The sequence below is a fragment of the Sinocyclocheilus rhinocerous genome, unplaced genomic scaffold, assembly GCF_001515625.1.
Source record: "Sinocyclocheilus rhinocerous isolate Xijiao unplaced genomic scaffold, SAMN03320098_v1.1 scaffold1588, whole genome shotgun sequence".
NCBI lineage: Eukaryota > Metazoa > Chordata > Actinopteri > Cypriniformes > Cyprinidae > Sinocyclocheilus > Sinocyclocheilus rhinocerous.
The window spans coordinates 248485-270078 of record NW_015648510.1 but is presented as its reverse complement, the minus strand read 5'-3'; the positions used below and the strand labels follow the sequence as shown (position 1 = coordinate 270078).

Genomic DNA, 21594 nt, shown 5'->3' with positions numbered 1-21594 from the left:
TTACATTTAGGGCAAAAGCTGTAATCTAAAATTGCTTTATGACATTGCTGATGACAGACTAGCATTAGTAGTTATGTATAAAGACTGGATGTAGGTGGATTATGAGCAGATATAAGGATCATATTACCATGTGTGCTTAAGACAACAAGTACAGCATGCAAAGCAGTCAGCCGATCAGAACCAAAGCAGCACCTTGCAAAACGAATGTTTTGACTGTGAAACACTGCAAAGTCTTGAAACAAACAAAAAGGAATGATGAAAAAATAACACCAAGGCAGGTATAGATTTAAAAGTATGTCAATCTATTTATTTATTTTACTGATGTAGTGAAATAGAGACCCTCCCATCAAAATTCAATGTGGAAGTGGTCACAGAAAGCACATCTGAGACCCATATTACCACCTGGTGTAAGTCTTAGCTGACCACTTGTAATTGGACCACCTGAGGTGGATCTTAATATCAGGTATAAATGGGTCGAAAGGGTATACAAACAACAGAGGAAAAGAACAAATGAAGCTGCCATCTGAAAAGACAGGAATTGTGCAGACAGTCACTGTGTGGATGGAAAGGAGCCACACTAGGAAAGATAGGCATGAGTGTGTGTGTGTGTGTGTGTGTGTGTGTGTAAAAGTTTTATATGCTTGAAAGCTCCAGGATCACTCCGGAAAAGAGCAGCAGTCACCCCCTCTGATCTTAAGTGTGTCCTCTTCTGCCTAGGTCATCTCTGGTGTTGGACTGGCAGCCCTCCAGCAGTCTCTCTCTCTTTTTCTGCTGCAGTGTGTATTTATAGCATGCTTTATCCTGCTCTAGAATGACAGCAGCACTGTCTGGAGTAGGGGCTGATTGCTTCTGGTGTACCTGTAGAGCTCTTGTCATCTTCGCTCACCATTGCTCTTTTTTCTTGTTCTTTCTTCCTCTGTTTTTCCTGCTGTCAATCTAACCTTCCGGCTGCAGTTCTCCAGGGATATCACAGCTCTGGTAAGAAGGAGCTAAACCTGTCACCTGCTCCCTCTCTTCTGTTATGTAATTTTGCCCTGTTGTGGTTTATTTGCCTTTGCATAAAAGTGCATGTGTATTCCATCTCCCTTTATAGTCTATTAAAATACAGTCTTTACCTATATTAATAAGTATAGGCTTGTGTACAGTATTTGCTTATCCAATCACAAAACACATTTTACCCCTAATTTATACCTTTGCTGTGAGGTTACGCCTTATGTATTTGTCGCCTACTGAGTCATCTTTATTTTCATAGAAGAGGTTGAGCAGACAGACAGAGAAAGAGAGAGAGGGAGGGACATGTCTACTAGTGTAACTCGACACCTTAGGTGTAGAGTCAAAAGTCCAGCTATCGCGTCTACACTCGCATTAACGTCTGAGCTCTGTGCTGTGCACATTGGGACATAAATAACTTCATATATTAACCTGGATTAAGAGAGTTCATTGTAAATGGGAGTGTTTTCCTGAGCAGAATGTAGTAGTCAGACCTTAAGGATATTACTTGGCTGTTGACTTCGTAAGATGATAACAGAGCAGCCACTATCGTCTGTGAAAGTCTACCCTCCTCTAGCTTTTTCCTCTTGTCTGCGCACTGCTCTCTCTCCTTAGCTAAAGGTAGGTAAGCCTCTGATACCTAATCTCTCCATGAGGTTAAAGGCATTTGAGTCTGGCTACTTGACCTTTTCCCCTGTCTTTTTTCCTGGGATGCATTTGAACTTGAAATGGGGGTCAACCTGTCCCCTGTATTTTATTATTGAAGTAGTAAAGAAGTAACATTTCTGATGTTTGAAAACAGCATTAACCATGTTGACAATTAATATATTTGGCACTCCAGTGTTTGTTTAGTGCAATTAGTGTCATTCATTCATTTAATAGAACCTCCCTTCTTTTCAGGCCTATTCTCAAGATGCATACCTCAAAGGAAACGAGGCATATAGTGGAAATGCCCAGAACATCCCTGAGCCACCCCCAATATGTTACCCACGGATAGAGCCCAATGCCTTGGCCATGGCACAGGTGTCAGAGCCTTCACGCTCTGCTGAGACTTCATGTGGAACCAGACAAGGAGTAAATCGATGCTATAAGCCGGACATAGGTTGCCACATTGATATCCCTGCATCTCCCCTTACCGCATCCCAAACTCCGCTGATCCCCAACACCCAAACTGTTGTGCGTGTATTTAATGAGAATGTTAGGACAATGGTAGCATCACTCGAATCCACAGACCGAATTACACATGTGGCCTGGGCTGGTCCCAGCCACAGGAAGGAGGAAAACCAGTATGCGGATTCAACAGACCCAAGCTTTAACAGGTCCAGTGACCATGTCACCTTATCTCCAACTGGGGCAGCACAATCACAACACAAACCCAACAGAACTGTGGAGTCCACTGGTTTTGCTGACACTACCCCCAGAACTCCACAGACTTGCATAGACACAAAGCCTATATCTTCCCACAGACATACCTTAACCACAACAGCAGAAACCTTCCCATCAGCCACCTCTCCCACCCCTTACACACCCTCCCCTCCACCTGCCACCCCCTCCCCCTGCTCTCCCCACCAGAACATTGACTGGAGGAACTACACCACCTACAAGGAATACATTGACAACAAACGGATTTACATGTACGGCTCCCGGACTATTCAGGAGCGCCTGGACAGTTTGCGAGCCGCATCCCCATCCAGTACAGGTGAATACAGCAAGCAGAAGAGTGCGTCAACAACAGCTACACCCTCACGGGGCTTTTCTGGATCACAGCTGAGACGGAGGAGCGCCTCACATGATCGGAGTTATCAGGTATCCAGTGTGCTGCCACTGCGTAGTGCCTCTCAGGAGAGGCTTGGTGGTGCTGACCGGGCTTCTCTAACAGGGAATTGGCCTCGTAGTGCTTCCCAAGATGCCCTCCCATCAGCCCCCATAGGTATCCTGAAACCCAGAGCATATTCTTGTGGCTACCTAAGCAGACAGAATGAGAATGCAACATCCACGTTGGACAGGCAAGCATGCTGCAGAACTGAGACAGATGAGTGGCTGCTCGTGCACAGAGGGGATGAGGCAAGAGCAAGCAGGCAGTCTTCTTCCTTACGCATGGCATCTCACAGAACACAGGGTGTATTTAACACAGACAGACGAGGGGGTAGTTACCCAGGGTTGCCCATCACCCCTCACTTTAGTAGAGGTACAGATTATTTGCTTACTTCCAGAGCTGAAAGCCTGGGTAATACCTCTGCACCTTCCATAAACAGACCCACACTGTTACCTGCGAAAAATTATGTCTCAGACTCTTCCACTGCTGCTGCTTCTTATATAGCTTCTGCCCTGGCCTCAATGCAAGGCCACATCAGTGGTAGCTCCAGCACAGGCCCTGTCAAAGACCAAAGAACACCTCTCACTGCCAACCACATTCCCCACAATGCAAAGCAGTTGCAGCCCAGGGGGCGGGCTGACAGCCTTCAGGATCCCGTCAGAGAAGTAGCCCGTGGAGGTCGCTCTTCTTCTTGTTCTGCCGCCTCTAAACCCCATAGAACAAAGCAGGGTGGATCCAAGCCCAGATTCACCAGTAACGGAACAGTTCCTCAGCAACCTGGGTACACAGAACCACAACCCCAAGCCAATGAGAAGACGGTGGAAGGTATCGAGGGCCCAGATGCCACTGTAGTTGTGGTTCGGAGGGAGAAGTCTGGATCTCAACCTATCCGCCATCCTTCCTACATTCTGGCAGTGAACGAGACGGAGAGAGGGGCTGAACCACCTGCAGAATCCAACTCATGCTGGCTGCCCAACAATACCCGCCGAGAAATGCACATGAGGAAGCTAGGAGACCAGTGTAAAACCTCCTTCTCAAGCAACCTCGATGACTCACTGGACTCCATTCCCTTCATTGGTGAGAACTTTTTCTGTTTTTTTTTCTGATGCTGTTGCTATAGCTACCACTACCTCAAAGGCAGATGAGTTTTGATAAGGTTAACAGGTTGTTAAAAAATGTAAAATATACGTCCTGTAGCTCAAATGGCACTTGCAAAAATGCTTAAACGGATAAAATGTACACAATGTAAGTAGTCTCTTTGGATACAATCATTCCAAATTCAGAAATGAACTTTTAGTATATACATATTGTAGACTTTGACATATTCAAAGTGGATTTGCATATGCAAACTGCATCTCTTTCAAATGGCACTTGCAAAAATGCTTAAACGGATAAAATGTACACAATGTAAGTAGTCTCTTTGGATACAATCATTCCAAATTCAGAAATGAACTTTTAGTATATACATATTGTAGACTTTGACATATTCAAAGTGGATTTGCATATGCAAACTGCATCAATGTGGATTTTTGCTTGCTTCATTATTATCTAGCTTATGTGTTTACCAAAGCAGTTGTCAGAATGTGTTCTGGCTGGATCTCTGTTTATTATATTAAGCAGCTGAGGGGACACAAGGAAAATAACTTTGTCTCAATAATCATGTTTTATATTGTTTAATGTTTTATATTATTCATAGTAAACTAAACATGTGAACTTTATCCCCCAACTTTTATCACAAGGAAGTCATTGTCAGCTTCACACTAGGACAGGACTTGATGAATTTGCTTTTTATTGCTCAGATAACTCATATAAAAGGCCACACTGTTTCTCCATCCTTAATGGCCCAGGCTTTGCATAGAGAGCTTTAGAGCAAATGGTGTACATCAGTGGGTTTGTATGATGATCATAGTAATAACAGCAGGATGAACAGCTCAACCCAATGTAAACACTGTTGAGCAGAGTGGACTGATGAGTAATCTGAGTTCTATTAATCTCTTTGTGTGAGAGAGGAGCTTTAAAAAAGCAGTTTTGTGTCTTTCAAGTCATCAGTCATCCTTACAATATTGGCCAAACTCTAGATAATACAGACATACATAGAGATGTCCCAGGTATGTCCTACACATAGAAATTGCAATGTGTCATTGGCCATCACAAATGGTTGCGCTTCTTAAGAAACAGTTCCATACTCCACCAGCTTTGATATGCATACAACTAGACAGTGTTGCAGCTCAAGAGTGTTCATGGAGCAGCACATGGGCTCATGAAGTCCCTGGGAGCATCTCCAAACTGTAAAGTACACCAGTACAGTGAAAGGACATGACATCATAGTCTCTAGGGGCACAGATAATGTGACATACTTACACATTCCACCCAAGGCAGCAGGACTGAGGAAGCCACTTGCATTGCCATTCCCTGACACCAGTTCATCCATAGCTCAGAAACCTCAAACAAACAAGAGGACAGTAAAGTGATATGACAAAGTAATGGAACATGCCAATGGAAACTAGCTCAAAGATTGCTCCTTTTTTGGAATGTGGAATGTGGTTTGGTGGAGCGTGTTGTGTTTTGAAGTTAATTTGATATACTTTGGTTTGGGTTTGGTTTTATAGACCTAGACTGTTTTAGACTGTTTTAGACTGTTTTATTTGATAGGCTGTTACTTTTGTTATGGTATGGTTTATATTTAACTTGGTAGACTGTGTTGAGTTTGGTTTGGTAGACTGTATAATAGACCATGTTTTATGATATGATTTTGTTTTAGCTGCTCGCATAAAATTCAAGGCATTGATGTCTGCCTACAAAACCACCACTGGCTCTGCACCCCTTTATCTAAATTCACTACTTCAGACTTATGTGCCCTCTAGAAGCTTGCATTCTGCAAGTGAACGGCACATTATTGTGCCATCCCCAAAGAGGCACAAAATCACTTTCACAGACTTTTACATTAATTGTTCCCTCCTGGTGGAATGACCTGCCCAACTCAATTCGAGCAGCTGAGTTGTTAGCCATCTTCAAGAAACCGCTAAAAACACATATCTTCCATCTTTATTTGATCCTCTAACTCAAGCACTCTCTATTCTAATTCTATTTTATCTATTTGTTGACTTGACCCTCTAACACTTGCAGAAATATCAGAAATGTGTTTAAAAATCATATCACCGTTATTGAAAAAAATTATATTGCGGTACATATTGATATTGAATTATTGTCCAGTCACTAACACCGATTTAGACAGATTTGTGACCAATATTTGAGAGAAATAGGCCTTTTGTGTACATAGAAAAAGTCTTAGATCTTTGAGTTCAGCTCATGAAAAATGTGGGCAAAAACAAAAATGTTGCGTTTATAACTTTGTTCAGTGTATATATATAATATTATTATTATTATTATTTTTTTTTCATGAAATCAATTAATTGGAGATGCTTTTGATTATTAAGATTTAATGGAACCATTAAAATGGAATCCAGAAAATAATGGCCATTTGTTTAGGACAGAAATGCTATAGCCACTGTAATTAAGAGAATATGTGGACATCAAAACGTGTAAAGTCAGAGTGAGTGTTTGAGCTTTTATTTTGAAACCGCGATGTATCCTCCTGAGTTTGCGTAGATTTATCAATTATTTACCTTACAAATCTGATGAAATGGCACACGTTGCATTCCCAGATGAATAGGGCTGCACGATAAATCGCATCAGCCCTAATATATATATATATATATATATATATACATACATACATTAGGTGTTAGGCTAACCAAGACTAAATGTAAATGTTTGTTTTTTTGTTATACAGAACCAGTCGACAGTGATGAACTCAAGAAAGGATTAACATGCATGAAGTTTAAAGTCAAGTTAAATAATTATAAACATTATGCCAATGCACAGCAACAGCATTCACAGCCTTGTGGTTTTCCGAAATGGCAATTTTCTCAGTTGGTTGTTTTTTGCATCATAAAGTTTATGAGTGTATTATACAGAGACTGCAGGGAGCGCAATCACTAGGACTTTCCACTAAAACTATAGAGAAGGAAATCGCGTGGTTAAAAGTTGAATATTTTACCCAGTGATGCAATCTGTCTGCCCTACTGTTTGTGTGTTGTCTGTGTATGAAAAGGTGTGGGAGGCTTTTCAGTTTAATGATTGCTCATTCTTCTTAGCTGTATGAGTAAGCATGTTTCCTCCAGACTGTCTGATTCTGCTGTCTCTATTGGACTACATTAATCCATGCTATATACTACTAAGATAAATAATCTTATGAGTGACTCATGTCTGTTGGCATCAGACGAGCCGTCAAGCTCCAGTAACGACCATGACACCACACACATTCCTGCATCTGCCGTGATTTCCAGAACACCTATCATCACCACCATCCCACCCAGTCCAACTTCCCCATCTCCCGTAATACGCCGACAGCTGTCCCACGACCAGGGTGAGGAACATCTCTGCCAACACATACAATATCTCAGTAGCATCAAAAAATGTGCTTTTGTTTTTAACCATGAGTTCTCCCATATCTCCAACCTAGATTCCTTACGACTCACGATTTTGGAATCAGATTCTGGAACTAAAACGGAGCGTTCCAGGTCGTTCGATGAGGGCTTGGATAACTACAGAGAAGAGAGAGGGTACGTTTACAATCAGGACATGAAGTCATAAGCTACCACAAGGTTGAAGAGTCAGTCCTCTTCTATTGCTGTCTCTCGCACTATATGATCTCTCTGTTTACTGTGTCTGTACAGGCGGTCGTTTAAACACACCCATGGATTCAAGGGACTTAGAAAGGTGAGTGAGACTGCTGTAATAAAGATAACACATGACAAATTATTATTAGTTCACACCTTAGATAAATGTCTGTCTTGTTGGCATCTGATCTCCAGCTAACATTAAGTCTGAAAATCCAATGATAATTTTGTGCCAATTCTTTTTAAAATATGTTAATCATGCACCCTGACCTGTATGCAAATTCAGATTTTTTTTCTTTCTCTTTTTTGGCCAATGAATAGCACATAAAATGATTATAGTGAGATGGAAAGAGACTTTGTAACCAAGCACTTGTATTATTTTCTAAACCTTTAGCATTGCTTATGATCAAATGTTGTAATCTGACTTCTCGTCCAATTTGATTACTGAATATTGAACTCAGTGGTCTTCCAGTTACCAAACTGATAAAGTATCTCATAGGGGTTTCAATAGCTGTTGTCTAAAAGGATGAATCCTGGTTAATCCATGTTTGGTGTGTTTCAGGCTGTTGACAGATCATCTGAGGACTCTGGCTCTAGGAGAGACTCTACTTCAGATGTCTTCACTGATGCCACAAAAGAGGGTCCACTTCATTTCCGGCAGCTCAACTCAGATAAGGGAAAGGTACAACACCACTAAACACCATAATTCACAAGATCTCTCTTGTTCCTGGTCCCAATACTGAATGAAAGTGTTTCCAGAGCATGCTGGTCTGTGATGCTGTAGGAGTCCTTGTCATATTGTAAACATGTTGCAACGAGTCTTTGCACCTCTGAATGAATGAGAATGGCTGGCAGGCTTTCAGAAACATTTAATGTTGGCAAAGGTAGTGCCAGAAATCTTGTCTTGTAAGATCTTGTCATATTTTACACCATTCGGATGAAGTCAAACGCATGTACAATATGGGGTTACATTTAAACAATACGTCTGTAGATTATAGTGATTTGACCATGGTTAAGGGTGTAAAATCATAGAAGCTGCTATAAATTATAAATTTTATCAACTTGTGTATTCTGTATTTGCTATTTTAACTCATAATTCGGTTGTCTTTTCTACAGCGTGTTAGCAGTAGCATGCGGTCGTGGAAGCAGATCTACGCTGTGCTTCGTGGCCACTGCCTCTATCTGTACAAGGACAAGAGGGACGGACAAACCAATGCCAACTCCCAGATCGAAGAAGAGCCTCTGCCAATCAGCATCAAAGCCTGTCTGATTGACATCTCCTACAGCGACACAAAGCGGAAGAACGTACTTCGGCTGACAACGTCAGACTGTGAATACCTGTTCCAGGCAGAAGATCGTGAGGAAATGCTGTCCTGGATCCGGGTCATTCAAGAGAACAGCAACATGGATGAAGAGGTGAATGATCAGTAATCATAACACACTTTTTTTTATCCAAGTACAATTTCAATTCTTACGTACAAATAAAGAAGCTTTTTCTGACAATAAGGTGGTGACTTTAGAATTCATATTTCAGTGTCCCAGTTATGTACATCTTCACTATCCCAATTATGTTGACTTGGATGCTTGGAAGTTTATTTTTTTGGTGCCGAGCCCTAGTTGTTAGCACTCATGCTCCTACATGTTGAGCTGTGGTGCTAATGCAGGTTATACACTTTTGCATCCAGATCTCTTCCCATTAACCCCTATTCTCTCCCATCAAGTCACCTGCATGTCTTCTCTATACAAGCAGGGCCGTTTCTAGCCAATTTGACGCCCTAGGCGAAATCCCTATTGCCCCCCCCCAATTATATATATATAATTCTTTTCAGACACCAGTTGCTTGTCACATTCAAATTGGTTGTCATAGTAACGACACTAATTTGTGGAGATTCAGTGCATTGAGTTCCACAAATCTGAATGCATTATTTGTAAATTGACTGTTAAGATAAACATGTTGCACAATTTAGTATCTGTAATATCATTGTGTTGCCACTAGATGCCTGTATAGCCCTATGTAACAATCCCTAGTGGCTAAGACATTGCACATAATTTACACATAAATCACACATAAATTAATTTTATTACATTTTGATTTGGATACTATACTACATATTGTTTAGATATTATCAATGGCTACTTTTTTGTCTTTCTGTTATTTGTTCAATTTTTTTGTTGTTGTTTCTTGAAACATTTATTTAAAGTGTCAGTTATTGCATTATTATTTCCCTAGGCGACCGCCTAGCTCGCCTATGCCTAGAAACGGCCCTGTATACAAGCCTCTATTCTCGCACACCAGACGAGAGATGTCATACTTTGGCTGGCACAACTCATATCACTCTCCAGAAACATCTGTACTTGTGTGCTAAAGATCAATGTGGCAGGCCTAAAGAGTGAATCAGGCCTAAACAGTGAATCTTACTATATAATTGTCTTACTATAAAAAAGTTTTTTTTTTATTCTTGTCCAGTAAAATAATATCTTTCTTATGTACAAAACACAATCTTATGTACCTTATAAACCATACACATGCTTTGCAAGAAAGAGTTTTTCAACAAAGTGGCATTGATGAATTTGAAGTTTGGGGAATCTTTATTATGATATTTCGGCATAGACTTTATTCAAGTGATGCTGCCAGTGTTGAAAACTAGAAACAAAATTAAAACTACATAATGTTATAAAATAATGGAAAATTTTAAACTCACATCAGACTCTTTGACAACCAGCTATTTTTCACTTAAGACAACCGAGTATATCCTCATCGATGCTTTTTGAGTATTGTACACCCTCACTTAGAACAAAACTGAGCGTTATCTAAATCCTTAATTACCTTTGAATGCTAAGGCATGTCCTAGAATCAGACTTTTCAGACTTTATAAACATTCAGTGTGACTTTTTTAGAAGCTGCTTTGAAACAGTGTGAATTGTGAAAAGTGCTTTACAAATACATTTTACTTAACTTTGGCTCAGCCAGTACCATGGGTTTGTCTGACCAATGGCAGATGGGAAACGTGTGTTTAAAAATTAAATAATGGTCATTTTTGCAGTTTCGTTTAGTAACGTGAGTGGTGCAGAAACCACACTTCATCTTTGAATCATGGGGTAAGTCTATCTAGTGCCTGATATAGATATGGTGGATGTTTTGGACTTCCTCATGAATCATGGAAAAAGACCCTATTTAAAGAACTTTCTTACAATAGCTGAACATAACCTAGGGCTTTTTTTGAAAATAAATAGTAACACTTCAGGAAAACCATTGTATCTTCTTTATAGCACGTCTTCTTACAGCACTGGGTTATCCACACGCCCTCTGGTGTGTTTGGGGATTCCACTCTTATATTTCATCCACTCGTCTGACACCAGCTTTTGTCTTCCTTTTCTCTATTTCCTTCTTTTTGTAGAATGCAACTGTAACTAGCACAGACCTCATCAACCGGAAAATAAAGGAGTACAACACTCTAATGAGGTAAGAAGGAAACGTGGAAGGGTTCCCATCAATTTTTGTAGTCTTCTTCCTTTTCGACATCTTAACCTGGTTTTTGTGTGTTGCAGTCCACCTAGCAGTAAGATAGAACCCTCACCCAGAGCGTCCCGTCAGTCCCTGAGCATCAGGCAGACGTTACTGGGCGGTAAAGGGGAGAATAAAGCCACAAGCCCTCACTCACCAAACAAGGACCACGACAGGAAAGCCATGCACAAAGGTAACAGAATCAAGGGTACTTACTCTTTGTGTTGTATTCAGTAATTTTGAGTATCAATAAAAATGTATCGTGTGCTTGTGTATGTTAAGTATTTTTGTGCTTAGAGTATTTTGCTTAGCAACATGTTAACATCAAACTCTACTGTAATCAACTAAGTGAGTCAGAAGTCATTTCATTAGTGCTGTTTCTGTTTGGCTATGGTGCTGCCTTAGAAGGTATATAGCTCACTAAGTTTAAGGCCTAGTGTCTCTATGACAAATTCTTATTATGGTTGTCTGTGAATAGATGAAACCAGTCCACCAAAAGATAAGGGCACATGGAGGAAGGGCATCCCTGGACTGATGAGAAAGCCATTTGAGAAGAAATCGTCTCATGGAATCACATTTGGAGTAAGACTAGATGACTGCCCTCCAGCTCAGACCAACAGAGTAAGACCACAAAGAATGTCCTTTCTCTCACTGTTGCACTTGGCTTAGTTGATTTCAGTGACAATCTAAAGCTGTCCCTTGTGAAAAAGAAGTACTCTGTAGTGTGTGTATAAAAAAGTACTTATTTCTGAAATAATATAATTTAGAAGAATATACTTAAGTGTTAACTGAATATGATTTTCAACACTGTAATAGCATGTTTATTGCAATTAAATGAATATACATTATAGATTAACTTTAAAATAAATAAACTGATCTTAACTGTGATTTTTTGCCATTTACTGTAAGTACGACTTCAGTACATCTTTATATGTAATCGGTTACACTTTATTTTACGGTGTCCTTGTTTCATTTGTGTAATTATACATTTAAGTACTGAGTAATATTAATTAACTACATATACTTACTATAAGGTTAGGGTTAGGATTAGGGTTTGGCTTAGGGTTACTTGCATGTAATTATGCATAATTTATTGTTATTAAAATAGTAAGTACGTGTAACATGTGTAACAAGGACACCTTAAAATAAAGTGTTACCATGTAATTTATAATTGTGTTGTCTTTGAGATATGGTTAAAGTGTACTGCTGAATATACTGAATATACTATAAAATATATTAATTTTAAATGCAATATTGAATAACACACTACAGTTAAAATTATAATCAGCTACTTTACTTGTGATTTAGTATGTTAGTCAACACATCACAATAAGTGTAATTATTAACAGATTATTTAAAATTAATTTAAAATGCACTTTAAAGTAAAACTTTGAATTGTACATCATTCCACAGTGCACTTTTTAAAAGTGTAGTTAACTGAGTTAAGAAAGACAGTCATGAAAGTGTACTGTAATTAAGTGAACTAATTTCATTAATATATTATCTGCAAGTATATATATATTTTAAAAAATACAGGTGTACATTCAGTCCAATTAAGCACACTTTTTCACAAGGGAGTGAACTCTACAGTAGTGATATTTTTAGCTGTGGGTGTTTAATAATGTTTAAAGAGTAATTGTTTAGTTTGTGGGATGAATGTAATTGTACTGGAACCTGCTACGTTTTTCATACTGCTGATTTTGGAGTCATATTTGTCTATGTAAGCAACACACATTCATATGGTGTGCAGTCTTAGAGGTTTAGATTGGCTTGCAGGCATGTGACTGTTCTTTGTGTGTTTTAGTTTGTTCCTCTGATAGTTGAAGTGTGCTGCAAGCTTGTGGAAGAACGAGGACTGGAATACACTGGCATTTACAGAGTGCCAGGAAATAATGCCGCCATCTCCATCATGCAGGAAGAGCTCAATAACAAGGGCATGGGCGACATCGATATTCAGGATGATGTGAGTTTATAGTTCATGTGTCCGTAACATTTTCTTTGCTTCTTCCTTAAGGTCCTTTTTTTTAAATATATTATCTATTCCCCACAGAAATGGAAGGACTTGAATGTGATCAGCAGTTTACTCAAATCCTTCTTCCGAAAACTTCCTGAACCTCTCTTCACTAATGGTAAAAGTCCTTGTTGGAATTCCCTTGCTTGGGGGACTCGTATTTGATTTATATATCTTGCACTTGCTCAACATTAATTGTGAAGTTTGCCATCTAGTGGCTGTGAGTGATAAAGACATGCAATTTCAACATATGTGACAGTTGAAGTAATTTTCCTTCATGGTATGCCCTCTGTAGAGAGATATGCAGACTTTATTGATGCCAACAGAATAGAGGATCCTGTAGAGAGACTCAAAGTGCTCAAAAGACTGGTATGAAGCTGTTTACCTAATTACCATTTGTTTGTAGTGCTAATAATTTCACTGTTTGTTATGGCAACCCTAAATAAACTTCTCATTTTTCAGCTTCACGAGTTGCCTGATCACCATTACGAAACACTGAAGTTCCTCTCGGCACATCTCAAAACCGTGGCTGAAAACTCGGAAAAGAACAAGGTAAAACATTTCTGGTAGTCCACAGGGATGTACACACAGAATGTGCGCTTTCGTTCAAAAACAACAAGATGACGTGCAACAGAATGGAACAGAACACATAATACAGGGCTCTCGAGACATGTTTTCAAGCTTTTCCCCAGATTTTCAGTGGTCCAGATATTTATTTTAAAGCTCTTTTTAAAGGAAAGCATTAAATGAAGTTTGCAGCTCATTTTAGTTGTTATTTTCTGAGTGAAATATGATATTTAAAAGTGCTGGGACTTGATTTTATGCATCAAAAATTGATTGCATGGGCATATGTAGTTGGAGGGGAGGGCTTGGTGATGATAACCAAAAGGAAAGTAGTGTTTATAGGCATAGCAAGTTACTGTGTAATAATGTGCACTGATGATTTTTACAGAAGAAGAACATGAATGAAACATGTAAACAAAACAGCAATATTTGGTGCATTGGTCATAATCCCTGACATTCAAAAGAATATGTCCTTCGTGTACACTCACTTTGTGTTTTTTATATATGAAAGAGAGACATGTCTCATCTTTCTCATTTGTCATTGTGTCAGATGGAGCCACGGAATCTGGCTATTGTGTTTGGCCCAACACTGGTGAGAACATCTGAAGACAATATGACTCACATGGTGACACACATGCCAGACCAGTACAAGATTGTAGAAACGCTCATTCAGCATGTGAGTTCTTTAATTTTCTCATGTAAAATGAAAACACTGTCCCAGATGTGTCAGGTATTTGAGCATTGGTGAAATAATTCTGAATGCAGTCTGGTGCTCTCTTGCAGTACGACTGGTTCTTCACTGAGGAGGGTGACAAGGAACCTACGGTGTGTATTAGTACAGCTGCTTTCTTCATTCTTTATTTTTTTATTTTTTATTATTATTTACTTTTTAGTTGTGTTTGCTAAGGTTGGCATCAGGGTTTTGAACACACCCCTAACCCTAATTAACCCTTAAACTACTTGAGTGTATATCTTATCCATAACTGTGGATATGCGCTTTTGAGTAAGTAACCAGCTAGCAGCCACCCAGAACTAAACAACACTAAAAATCACTGAAAACACCTGGCGAAATTTTGTATGAGCAAGAACCGTTAAAGTCTAGTTTCTTTTCATTACTTTGAATCACTGCAGATCCATTAAATTGTTTTTCTCTATGTCTGCTCAGACTACGGTCCAGGAGGAGAGTGCTGTGGAGTCCCAGCCTGTGCCTAACATTGACCACCTGCTTACCAACATCGGCCAGACAGGCACCTCTCCAGGGGAAGTGTCAGGTAACATGTGCCCTTGGTTGGACACTCTCTGACACGGGTTCACCTTTTACACCCTTCTGTAAAGTATAATTATGTCTAAGAGCACACCTTATGATGTGAGCTAAAAAAAAAACTAAAAAAAAACTACAGTATAATATGTTTAAACATTTTATTTTAATATTGATTAAAAAAATGCTTTGCTTTTCTGAGAACAGGAGCAGCTTCTCCCAACTTAGATTTTTTTCTGTGCTGTGGGAACATTTGGGTGGCGTTATGCAAATCTTCCCAGATAGTGACGTAGGTATGTGGGGTGTGTTAGAACGAGCCGTTTTAGGTAGGCGTGGTTGACTCTTAACTTTTATAAAGAATATCTCTTTGGATTTGAGACTTTAGTCTTTGCAACCTTACTCATTATCTTTATGCACCAAGAGCTTGTAACACTCCAAAGAGAAAGGAAAAATTGAAATCGCATCATATGACCCCTTTAATTGCAAAGCCTGTGTGAGTTTGTGAGGCAAGATATTAGACATTTTTGCCTACAGAAGCTTGCTTTGTGCGACATTGAATTATTTGGTTTGGATTTTTACTTTCCATGCTTTAGCTGATTTAATTTCAATTATGTAAATTTCTGCAACTGTCTTTATCCCATTTCTGTTTTGCTCATTTGTCATGTTTGTGTGAATCTCACAAAACCTGTCAAAGACATGGCTGGGTCATATTTCACCCAAAAATAAAAATAAAAAAAGAATGAAATTTTATTTTGCAAAAGAAAAATGAAGGCTATTTTTAACATTAAGATTTTTTTTTTCAATTATTTCCTCCCCACCTTACTACAATGCAAAAAAGAATATTAATAAACATGTTTGGTAACACAATATGGAACATATATTCACTATTAATTAAGAGTTTTCCCTCAATAAACTCCTAATTTGCTGCTTATTAAAAAGTTAGTAAGGTGGTTGTTAAGTTTAGGTATGGGGTGGATTCTAAAATATGGTCATGTGCTTTATATGTACTAATTGTGTAAGAATTGGTTCTTAAAATAAAGTGTTATCAGATGTTTTATGAGAATCAACAATAAGAAGAATGGGAGACAATAATGAGATTATACAAAAAAAAAAAGTGAAACATTTGGGCACATTACCGTAATGAGAATGATGACTTGAAAGATCCTTAATTGTTATGAAAATAATATTATAATGCAAAATAACTTAATGGTGTCTGGAATAGGCTTCATTTACCCTGTGCAGATAACAATTTCAGATTTTTCCTTTTGATTTTGGGGTGAAATACAACCATTTCCGTGAGATTCACCCATTTAGTGTGTCTCTTTCTCTGCCCGTTCAAACTCCACTGGGTCGTCTCTGTAATTCTGCCAACTGCTGCACTAACACATCATGTTCTTTCTCCAAGAGAGAACAAACAAACAGCTAAGGCCAAACCGCAGAACACGCTTGCCAATCTCTGATCCCTCTGTCCCTAGTGCCCCTCTGTCGCGTGTCCTAAAGGCTTTCCCAGCATTCACACATACTGATCTTGACACAGGACAAGTGGGCGGAGTCTATCACACCTTGATGTCACTGATGGACTCGATAGTGTCCGTGATGGGCAGCTGGAACTGTAGGAAGAGGGAGGACTGTTGCCCGCAGTGTAGCTGCCTAGTCTGCAGACACCCTCGCATTTTATGACGTGGACGACTGAGAAAAGAGAACAAAAAAGTGCAAAGGGAAAGCGCAGCAGAAGTGTTGGGTTCTGTGGGGTGTGGTTTGTGAGTTTACCTGGCGTAGAGCAGTGCTGCTGTCTCAAAGGCTCTTCGCCATCTCTCGCCCCTCTCTCTCTCTCTGAACGCTGACCAAACGGAGAGACAGCATGGTAATGCTACTCGGCTCTGAATATCACTCGGTCATACCATTTGTCACCACCAAGGGGTGTGCAGGGGGGCTCGGCTCGACACAGAAGAAATAAGCCTCCAAAATTTGTAGTCTTTGCCATGGAAAATGAAATGAGAGCAAAGACAGCAGTGAATCGGTTCTTTTAACTTTTCCTTGCTGGCATTCTGTCTTCCCATAGTGTCATCTTTTCTGCGTAGCTAGCCCCTCTCTGACCCCTGTCAGTTCTGACCTTGGTTCATGCCTTGAGTGTCTCGTCTTCATTGTGGTCACGACAGCACACATCAGAACATCCTCAGCACTGTCATTAAACATCCATTTCTGAATCACACACATTGTACTTGAGCTCCGAGTGGAAAGGGTTGTAGAATTAATTGTTGACATGCAAAATTTCCAATTACCATTAGAAAATTCACTTAACGGAACATCCAGGCTCAAAACAAGCTGAGCTGTGTGAACAACATCTGTGACATGCAGAAAATAATTTCAACTTGTTTTTAAAAATGTACAGTAATGCACTTTAATGCAGTCATTAGAAGTGTTTTAAATGAATGTAAAAACTTGTATTTTAGTTGTAGCCCTTATATTAAGTCTGCTTTACAAAAAAAAAATGTTATTTGAGTTGTTAAGTTATCTACGTGGTTGTATTATTAGTGGGGCTGCTGTTTTATACAGATTAACTTTTGGTTATTTATATAGCCACAATACTTCATTGTGTACAACATTTTGCTGATTACTTGAAATTATATTAAATTCTACTTAAAATGTAAAGATAATTACATTTCTCTCTGGTTTCTTCTTATAATCATAGGTTATGTATATCTGCTTCTAAGGATCTTAGCATGTCAGAATCAGATGGTTATAAATTTTCCATATAGGTCATTATAACACAGATGTCACTCAATGACGTCACATCAGTCAATGACACTGCCTGCAAGACATGCATCATTTTGTGTGTACTCTGTGGTCCATGCATCCTATTAGTTGGAGATTTTCCTTCATAAAAAAGTTAAAGTCCAGCTGATCTCTTTTGCAACCACAAACATTTCTTTTGTTCCTGATTCATGTTACCATATTGTCTGTGTTTGCTGGATGGTCTTACACGTGAACGATTGCTCCCTACTGGTGAATATGTATTTGAACGTTACAGTAAAACAGCGCTCACTCATTCGTTTGCATGCATGCCTGCTTTTGAACTATGTTCCTCGACGTTCCTCTCTCTCTCGTTGTTTGGCTTGCTCTCGTCGTCATGCACACCCTTTCTTCATGCATATGTTTCTCTGCTTATCACCTTCTCTCTGTATATGAGTTTGTTTGAGATCAGTAGAAGGACATGTGCAAGTCACTAACCATGTATCATTTTTCTTTACTCCACAGATTCACCAACCAGTGACTCTGCTAAATCTAAGGTGAGTTTGACTTTTGGGACGAGGCCACTTCTCTGATAGGGCAGGTATAGTGGGTGAGTGTAGTTCTTGCACCAGGCTGACATGCTCCACCACTCCCAAAGCAGCATCTGGGAGCCAGTTGCCATCTTGAAGAGACTGGACAGATGGATCAGAGGCCATCATGTCATGCTTTGAACATGCCCTGCATTCAGTGTAACAGGGAAGTGAGATGTTGCTAGAAGGTGCACTAAGCATTTCTGCCTAGGGGTGGGAATTGAGAACCATTTTTTTAGAAACTACTGCAACTGAAATATATTCATGCTGTTCAGCTCTTTTAACAGTTCTTGAATGTTTAACGTATAACTTGGATCTAATGTTTTAATGAATCAGCCTCTCAAACTCAAGTCTAAAACAGCACATTCAGTTTCTGAATTAATGTCTGACTGGCATTCACTGAATTAAGACATCACTTTGTCAACCAAGAACCATTACTATGTTAGGTTGGTGGACATGAAGATAAATGTTGGGAATACAGTTGATCTCGTGTAATTAGACTCTTCCTCTAACTCCCAAAGTACTAGACGAGCCATTAAATGGATTAAGATTCCCATCCCTTTTTCTGTCATCTGGCTCCAGCTTTGATTTCAAATGCAAGCCATGCAGCTTTTTCCATGTGGCAGTGCTGTTGGTGTTGCGGGTGCTGCTTGTGCTATGTGGCTGTTCTGAAAAAGAGGCCTCATTTGGAGCTCTGTGACTGTCTCTAATGTTTCTTTCTATGTTCAGTCCTTCAACCTCTGATTTGTGCTGCTATCAGAGAAGCAGGTGGAGTACTCTGGGTTAGCCACCTGCGAGGGCAGCGGTTGGGCTTTTTATTCCATGTTTCCTTGCTAGGCCTTTGTGCTTTATGGCTCCTTGGTTTACAAAGTTGTTTTCTTTTCCCTGTGACTGAGTCTGTCACTCTTGCTTTCTCTTTCAATCCAGGGCTCCTGGGGATCAGGGAAGGACCACTGCAGCCGCGAGTTCCTTCAGCCACGAGTCTCCTCCATTTTTGCTGCGGCCAACCGCAAACGAAAGAAGCACAAGGAGAAGCTGCAACCCAGCAGCTCTGATGACGACCTTGATACCTTGTTCACCAAGAAAGATAACCTAACTCAAAAGCAGAACCGCCAAAGCCAGGAGGAGGTGGCAGGCAGGTCCAGCCCCTGCGGAAGACTTGTTGGAGAGAAGATAAGTGCAGAGTCAACCCCGAAGAACAAGATGGAGCACAGAAACTCTTTCTTTATGAAAGACAAACCCTCTTCCGCTCTCTCCCCCTCGCCCAAGCTCTCATGTTCACCTGGTTTCAACCGTCGCACCACCAGATCCACCCTCTCAGATCCTTCCTCACAGTTAGATGAGACCACCTCAGACTTGGGCACCATGAGTTCTGGAGCCTCCGTACCCAGAACCAGACCTCGGAAATGGGGCACAACATCACCGGCCCCTGAGCAATTACCTGCTCCTGGGGGGGCTTTGCTAACTGCCGAGGTGAGCTCTATTACGTCGGACTACTCGACCACTTCCTCTACCACCTTTCTGACAGGAGTGGGGTCCATCACATTAAGTCCAGAGGTGCAGTCTGTGGCAGAAAGCCGGGGAGGAGACGAGGCAGATGACGAGCGCAGTGAACTCATCAGTGAGGGACGACCGATGGAAACTGACAGTGAGAGTGACTTCCCAATGTTTAGCCCTGGCATCGCTGGACTAGACATACCATCCACAGAAGATGCTGGCAACAGCACACCCAAACTAGCTTGCCGCTTGCTGCCCTCCCATAAGCTCATAGAATGCGACTCTCTGACCAGGAGGCGATCCCTTCGACAAAAGACGGACAGCGATTCATCTGTGGAGGCAGGGGCTGGTAGCGGCAATCAAGGGGTCAGCATGAATGAATCAAATAGACTGTCTCGAGTTCTGGAGGTGATGAAGAGAGGCCGTTCCACCGGCAGCCTTAGTGCCTCATTGCGTACTGAATCGGACCGCGTTGAGCCAGCGTGGCATCTTAAAATCACAGAGAGACTCAGGTCCCGTCTACGTGCCTCTGCCGATGACATGTTTGGAGTTGGCACACAAAAGACCCGCTCTACGGAGACACGTGGAAAGAAAAAGGGCATCCGTCGACGGCATACTATGGGTGGCCAGCAGGACTTTGCTGAACTAGATGTCATTCACGATTGGAGGGAACAGGGCGGGGTGGACCAAGGTGCCGAAATGTCTTCTGTGGAGCACCTCAAACCCAAGTGCGACTCTCAGGATGTGTCTATCCGGGACTGGATTGCTCGTGAGCGTCATCGAACTGAGGGCTCCCAGGCCAGTCTAGAGTTGAAAGGTCAAGATGGGATAGAGACAGAAATGGAAGAGGCCGAAGCAGGGAGCGCTGAGCGACTGACTCCCTCTGCTTCTCCATGTCCCCAGTCCAGCTCTGAACAAGTAAACGGAGGCGCATCAAAGGGCAAATCCAGAAACAGTTTGAATTCTGGAGCTGATGCTCATCCACAAAAATTGTCAGGAGCCCAAGTGGTGCGCTCACGATTCTACCAATATCTTTAAAACAAAAGAATAATTTGCATGTGTGTAAGAGTATCATAATGTGTGTATAAAGGCCTGTTCAAACCAAGGTGAATGTTAGGTGTGAAAATTCTATGCATTTTCGTATTTCACAAACACAAACTGGTAATGCATCTGTTTAGACCAGGGATGGGCAACTTCGGTCCTGGAGGGCCACTGTCCTGTGGTTGGCCAATCAGAAGCCTGAAAAAGTCTCCAGTAGGCGGAGATAACAGCGCAGGCGCCGACGTCACAAGCCAAAAACTCCTGTCTACACGATAACACTGCAACCAGAGTTTTTGAAAATCTTCACACTGGTAGGCGTTTTCAAAAATGTTCGGTTTCAGTGAACTGGTGCTGCATTTGCGTGTGGACGAACGGCATAACCACGTAGAAAAAGCTGCGGTTTTAAAAATAACCGCATTCGTGTGGACAGGGCCTCATTAGCTTGTTCAGGTGTGTTTGACAAGGGTTGGAGCTAAACTCTGCAGGACAGTGGTCCTCCAGGCCCGAAGTTGCCCTGCCCTGGTTTAGACCGACATGAACTTTCGCAATGCCATCCATGCGACAAATCTCTTTTCCATCACATTGTGAAGAAAACTGGCCAACCAGTAAGATTTGCGCTTTTTGTGACGTCCCTATAGCCGCTGCTGTTACATAAAATGACATGGTGGCACTCTCAAACACAATTAGTTTGCTAAATAGCAGTGAATAGCATAAGAATCTGCAACCAGCTCTGTTGTCTCTGGACTCGAAATAAGCACCATAGCAAACACAAAAATCTGAATGTCTGTTTGAAAACTTGTAAATACTATTTGATTTTATTTCTCTGTGGCAAGCGGGTGTCAGAAAATTTGCACAGCACTTTGTGTATCGGGGTCATCAGGGTTAGCGGGGTATTTCTGCTTCTCTA

The 21594-nt window shown here is 40.8% G+C and overlaps 1 protein-coding gene across 6 annotated transcripts in view; it reads left to right on the top strand.

The window, feature by feature from the left end:
* Positions 1-20869, top strand: part of arhgap21a (Rho GTPase activating protein 21a) — a 99814-nt gene extending 78945 nt beyond the window's left edge. For 3 of the 6 annotated variants that reach the window (XM_016514385.1, XM_016514386.1, XM_016514389.1), the window contains 19 exons: positions 955-978; positions 1891-3883; positions 7089-7235; positions 7332-7431; positions 7546-7588; positions 8051-8170; positions 8605-8904; positions 10887-10951; positions 11038-11186; positions 11472-11614; positions 12798-12956; positions 13044-13122; positions 13300-13373; positions 13467-13556; positions 14119-14244; positions 14352-14393; positions 14734-14839; positions 18085-18116; positions 19077-20869. In XM_016514385.1, coding sequence (XP_016369871.1) covers positions 955-978; positions 1891-3883; positions 7089-7235; positions 7332-7431; positions 7546-7588; positions 8051-8170; positions 8605-8904; positions 10887-10951; positions 11038-11186; positions 11472-11614; positions 12798-12956; positions 13044-13122; positions 13300-13373; positions 13467-13556; positions 14119-14244; positions 14352-14393; positions 14734-14839; positions 18085-18116; positions 19077-20684 — 5400 coding nt within the window. In that variant the 3' untranslated portion in view covers positions 20685-20869. The remainder of the gene's footprint in view (positions 1-954; positions 979-1890; positions 3884-7088; positions 7236-7331; positions 7432-7545; positions 7589-8050; positions 8171-8604; positions 8905-10886; positions 10952-11037; positions 11187-11471; positions 11615-12797; positions 12957-13043; positions 13123-13299; positions 13374-13466; positions 13557-14118; positions 14245-14351; positions 14394-14733; positions 14840-18084; positions 18117-19076) is intronic. The other 3 variants (XM_016514387.1, XM_016514390.1, XM_016514388.1) reach the window with 3 other exon arrangements.
* The last annotated feature ends 725 nt before the right edge of the window (positions 20870-21594 follow it).